This window comes from Acanthisitta chloris, unplaced genomic scaffold, assembly GCF_000695815.1.
Source record: "Acanthisitta chloris isolate BGI_N310 unplaced genomic scaffold, ASM69581v1 scaffold1361, whole genome shotgun sequence".
Taxonomy (NCBI): Eukaryota; Metazoa; Chordata; class Aves; order Passeriformes; family Acanthisittidae; genus Acanthisitta; species Acanthisitta chloris.
Genome location: NW_008654148.1, coordinates 7,647 through 13,112, shown reverse-complemented (window position 1 = coordinate 13,112; position 5,466 = coordinate 7,647). Strand labels below are relative to the sequence as shown.

Below are 5,466 nucleotides of genomic sequence, written 5' to 3'. Positions count from 1 at the left end.
AGAGGGTGATGAGGTCTCCCCTGAGCCTCCTCTTCTGGCACACCGGGACAGCTGCTCCTGCACCTTCAATACTTCCTTCTTGAAGTATGTCCATATGACCCTTGTTTTCCCAGGGCTGTTTCCCAGGGTACACTTTGAACCAAACTTTTGAGCAGGCCACAGTCTGCTCTTCAGAAGACCAGGGAAGGAATTTTATTGATGGCCCTTCTTGCATCCCTGAGTATTGAAAACTCTATAATTTCATGGTTGCTGTGCCCCAAACATCCTCCAACCACCACATCTCCCACCAGCCCTTCTCTGTGAACAGCAGGTCTCGGAAGAAAGGGTTAACTGGAGACCCAAAGCAAGCTCAAGATTTAAGTCTTTGGGCTCCTGTCTGGCACCAGTGGCTTCTCTAAGCAAATCTGTGCCTCACTCCATGTGTGGAACATGTTACCACCACTCGTTGCTCAGTTTGGCTGGGATCATTTACATCTGCCTTTAAGTCCCTGGGGTTGGCCTCCGGAGAAGTTGTTCATTTCCGCCGGGCAGCATTCCAGATCCAGACTGGCAGAACAGCTGTTGGAGATTTTATTATGTAAATGTCTTCATTCTAGTTAGCCCAACTTTGCCTGAAACTTCAGCATTTGATCAGTTTGGGAGGAATTAAAACAAAGGTTGTCATGGTGGCAAGGAAACAAAAGCAGCAGATGCCATGAGGGGGGTGAGGAGCAGACCTGGGGCTCCTGGCTGCGGAGCTGGAGGGTGAAGGAAGGTGGAGAGGGAGTGAGGAAATGGCTGCTTTGTTTTCTTAGCTCTGTTGTGTAACTGGTTAATGGTATTGTTTGCAGCAGCCACAGCTTCTTTCTGGGGCTGGCTGCCTGGTTTTCATTGAACTGGAATGTTGCATTCTGGTGAGAGAGAAACGCCCATCGTGCAGTTAAAATCGGGCTGGAATTGGGCAGTGTCAGCTGCTGTGTTCTGTGCCGTGGGCTGAGGCCTGTGTGGTCCCTGCTTGGAGCCTGCTTGTTGCTCAGTAAAGCGAATTTGGTGTTGTCTGAGGTGGGTGTGTTCAGCCATGGCTCAAGAACTGAACCAGGTTTGTTCAAAGTTTGCTTGCTCTTCAGATACTGCTCCATTTAAACCTGAGGAAGAGGAGCCAATAGCTTGGAAAAGGCTGAGTGTAAGCACTTCTACCCTTGGGTATCAAATATTTGGTACATTGGAACCCTATTTTGCATGTCAAATCCCTCAGGAGCCAGATGAGGAGCTGCTGCTGCCCTTCAAGGGGGTGATCTTGGTCATGGCCTTGGGGCTCCCTGTCTTGTACCTGCCCATGTCTCAGCATGTGCTGCTGAAGGTCAGGACTGAGCTCTCTGTGCTGGGTTTTCTTGTGATCACATATTAAGGTTTCTCTTACTGGAATAAGATTTTGTGGGAGGAAAACCCCTGTCCAGAGGATGGCATCTGTTATCGCCCACCTTCTCCTCCAGTCCCTGTAGTCTGGTGTGAGCAACAGCAGAGCTGATGTCCTTGAATATCACTGTCTAAGCTACTTCCTCTAATACCTTCAGAGACACTCCTACAGGGAAATACTTTGGAGCCCAGGCTGCAGCAGGGAGAAAAATTACCATCACAGTAATTACACCAGACATTTGAGCAAGCCAACTGTCCTGGAGTCTTATGGTATCCGTATCCATCAAATTAACTGAAGGACAATATGGCATTCTTCTCTATCTGAACTGATGCTGGATTCAGTTGAAGGGAAAGTTGGCAGGAAGAGCAACCTACTCCTTGTGCTGATCTCTGCCTTCTCATGGGCAGCAGGATGGGGAAGGTGGGAATCTCTCACTGCTGGGTGGTGGGACATGTGCCATCAAAGCTTTATGCCCTCTGGAGAGCCGGATTGTCCCAGAGCCATGGGGCTGCCAGCCATCACCTTGGCCAAAGGCATGGAGAAACCCAAGTGCCTGTCTGACAGCAGCACAGTTCCTCCTGGAACCAAGGAAAACCCTTTCCTGCTGTAGCGTGAGGCTCAGCGATAGACTGGGATGGGAATTGCACAGTTGGAGTACTCTCTGTACTATTCCTAGCAGGAAAACAGGGCAGTGGTATTTGGCAAGGCACATCTTGTGCCTGCACAGCTGCTTGCTTCAGTGGCTGCAAGTCAGAGCCCGAATTCTGTGTTGAATTTCTTCGTTTTGAAGAACCTAGAAGGGAATCAGGTACCATCAGATGCAAAAATCCCCATTTTCAGTGGGAAGAACTCTCTAAGATATTCAGTTGTGACTATGGGCTCTGATGCTGTTTGTAGCTTTTGGAAAGTGCGTTCTGGAGCCATCCAGGCATGATGCTGAGCTGCAGTCCTGTCCCATGTGGTCTCCATTCAGGGAAGAAAACTTCCAGTCTTACCAAGATGAAGGTGTGAGAGAAAAATACCAATCCTGCTGGAATGTGGGCTTGAAATCTGGATAATCCTTTGCAACGGGAGAATGTGAGATACATTTGTTCCAGCCTGTCCTGGGAGACAGAATTGGAAAGGAAAATTAGGCAATTGTTGTGTGAGAGAATAGAAAAGTGAAACCCAGCTGAATTGGGTTCTGTTCCCAAACTGGAATGATGTGATGCATTTTTTGATGAATTATGTAGAGTGGTCTGAATGGAAAATGAGGAGGTTCAAGCACCAAGTTCTGTGGTTTCCGATATAATTTTTTTATTCTCTTGCATTCATTTACTTGCACTTAGGAGACCTAAATTCCTTCTACAAAAGGCACAGCCCTTGCAGCAGAGTGTGCTGGAATAGATGGCTTTTTTTCTTAAAATAAGCTACTTTCACTTGAGTTCAGCTTAACGAAATTAATTTAAAGTTGAGATAAGGCAATACAAGTTCTTTATCAAGCCTGTAATCCTCAGTCTTCGTGAGGAACAGGGTTGAATAGTCCAAGGATTTGCACATTTATTTCTTTTTCAGTTTGTTGGACAGACTTGGTTCTTCAGTAATTTCTTTCCTGAGTTAAACTAGGCAGGTTTCAGGTGTTTGGGAATAAAGAAACAACAGAGATCCATTGCTTTTGTTAAGTGGACATTTGAAGGAGTAAAAAGTACAGAAAACTTGGATTTGTGCATTGGTTTTGGGCTTTTTCAGGTGTATCAAGACTGTCTGCAAGTAGCCTAAAAAGAGAGGAAACCTGTTTCATACCTGAGTGTCAGTGATGGTAATCTTCCTGCCTCTTGGAATACTGAAGGAAGGAGAACAAAGACAGTTAACCGTGCCTGTCTTCACCCAAGGCACTGGTTTTTATTGTTGAAGTTAAATTGATGTTAATGAAAGTTGTACTAAAAATGTTCCAGCCCTGCTGCTTCTGGCTCCTGGCACATCCCCATCTCGTTATCTTCTGGGCTAGACAGGGCTTGAATGGCTGTTGTGTAAACCAGCCAGATTTGCTTCCTCCCCAAAAAACTATTGACCATTTTCTCCCCTAAGCCAGATAAAATGGCATGAACCCAGTTCTCTCTCTTTTCAGGTCACTTTCTAGTGTCTGAACACACACTCCCTCCGTACTTGCTGGAAATCCCACGTTTGTTCTAACGTGTGGAAGTTCTGGCAGCACTCTTGATCCTCCCTGGGCACCAGCACCAACTGCTTCTCCATGTCTCACTGTGCCAGAGCTGTGAGCAGCGTCTTTCAAAAGGTGTCCAAGTGCCACCTCTTCCTCTCAGAGGAGCTGGGCTTTAAGATACATTTTGAAAAGCTTAGCTCCATGACTCTAGGTGGTGTCATGGTGTACTATTTGTGCTAGCCATGATTAAGTTCAGCATTTTTGGGTTTTGTTGAAATGCATTGAGAACTCCCTGTGGTGTCTGAGGATGGGTAATAGGTGCAGGTGCCGCTGTGAGCGTGGCTGGAGGCTGATGCACATCAGGAGTTCTGGAGAGGACTAAGCTGTTTCACCTGCCCTGAAATAAGACATGTTTCTATTGAGCCTCCTGTCCATAAAACAGCTGCTGAGGTTTATGGTGGTTTATGTCCACACAGCCTTTTACAAGAGAATCAGGATTGTTCTCTTTTGCCAGGTTTGCCTGGGCTTTTGTTTCCAAGCACTGCACAGAATTGTTTGGAGTGGAACAATGTTAATGAGGTCATTTCTGCATTGTGGCATGACTGATAACGTGCAGAATAATCTGCAGGTTTAGTAACTTGATTTGCTGGCTATTGTGTTGCTGCATAGCCATAATTCTCAGGAAGATCTTCCTTCCCTATCCTCCTTAATCTGTAAATCTCTCCCACTTGTTGCCTTGGTGGCTTGAGTATTGTTACTGCAGTTATTTTTCTGCTGGAGTTCAGCATTTTTTCATGTTCTTCTCATGGCTTTTCCTTCATTGTTAATAATGTGCAACTTCTGCACTTTCACACATCTTTGTGCTTCTGTACAGCTTACTGAATCACCTGTCTTCCTTGGGCTTTGCTTAACAGGAGCATAAAGGCTTGGAAAGGATGGCATTCCCTGTGAGAAAGTGGAGAGTTTGTGTGAATTCCAGGGTAGGAATTGGTTGATCTGGTTAGCAAATACATGTTCCAGACTGGGGAGGGAATTTCACATGTGTCTGATCCAAAAGCTGCAGCTGATTTTAGAGGAGTGTGGATTGCCTGTTTTGGATATACTTGTTACGGCCTTGTAGATACAAACTGGCTCCTGCAAAAGCTTCATGAAGGCTGGTGCAGCTGTGTGCTGAGGTCTAGCCTTTTTTATTTTTGGAGGTTTTCCCTCTGTACCTGCTGCTTTCTCAATTTGTTAATTTCTAAGGTCATCAAGACCATGATATTGGTGTTATAACCTCCCCACCACCACCATTTCCCAGGTACTTCTTTGAGATCCTCACATTTGGCAAAGGCCTCACATCTGAAAGGGAAACCCCATGTGAGCTTTTGTGGAAAAGTCTTCAGTGAGGCATCACATGAAGGGGAAAAAAGGGACCTGATGGGAAACACAGAAACACCTCAGGAGGAGAAGTGTCTTTTTAGCTGACAGCAGGTTCTTTGAAGCATGTTAGATTCTTGCTACATGTTTTCAGCTCCTTTTTGGATGGCATTTTCCAGCTGCAGGTGTCTCAGATTGGTAACAGTGTGCTATCAGCTCGGTCTGAGTGCTGGAGTGCACCATACACTTGGTGGTGAGGAAAGCCAGACACCTTCCCCTGGGCTGTTACAGACCTCCACTGCTGCTGGGATTTTGGGGAAGATCACAAAGGGATCCATCCAGTGTCCCACTATGAGAGCAGCATAGATAAAGTGTGTTATTCCTTAAGTTTTTTGCTATCTAGCTGCTCTGGGTTTGGAAGTATTTTAAGGCTTGACACAGAAGAGGATCTCAGTGTTCAAAGGGAAGAATTAAATATTGTATTTCACTGGATGTGCTCTCTCTCTTGCTGCCATGGGAACCTTTCCCACTTCCCCAGGCTGTTGTGGGTTCTGTGCTTTTCCTGCTA

The 5,466-nt window shown here is 46.0% G+C and overlaps 1 protein-coding gene across 1 annotated transcript in view; it reads left to right on the top strand.

Annotated features, from left to right (window-relative positions):
* Positions 1–5,466, top strand: part of ARIH1 (ariadne RBR E3 ubiquitin protein ligase 1) — a 28,636-nt gene that overhangs the window by 17,488 nt on the left and 5,682 nt on the right. The window contains exon 9 of the mRNA XM_009083357.1: positions 4,989–4,995. Within this exon, the coding sequence (XP_009081605.1) occupies positions 4,989–4,995 (7 nt within the window). The remainder of the gene's footprint in view (positions 1–4,988; positions 4,996–5,466) is intronic.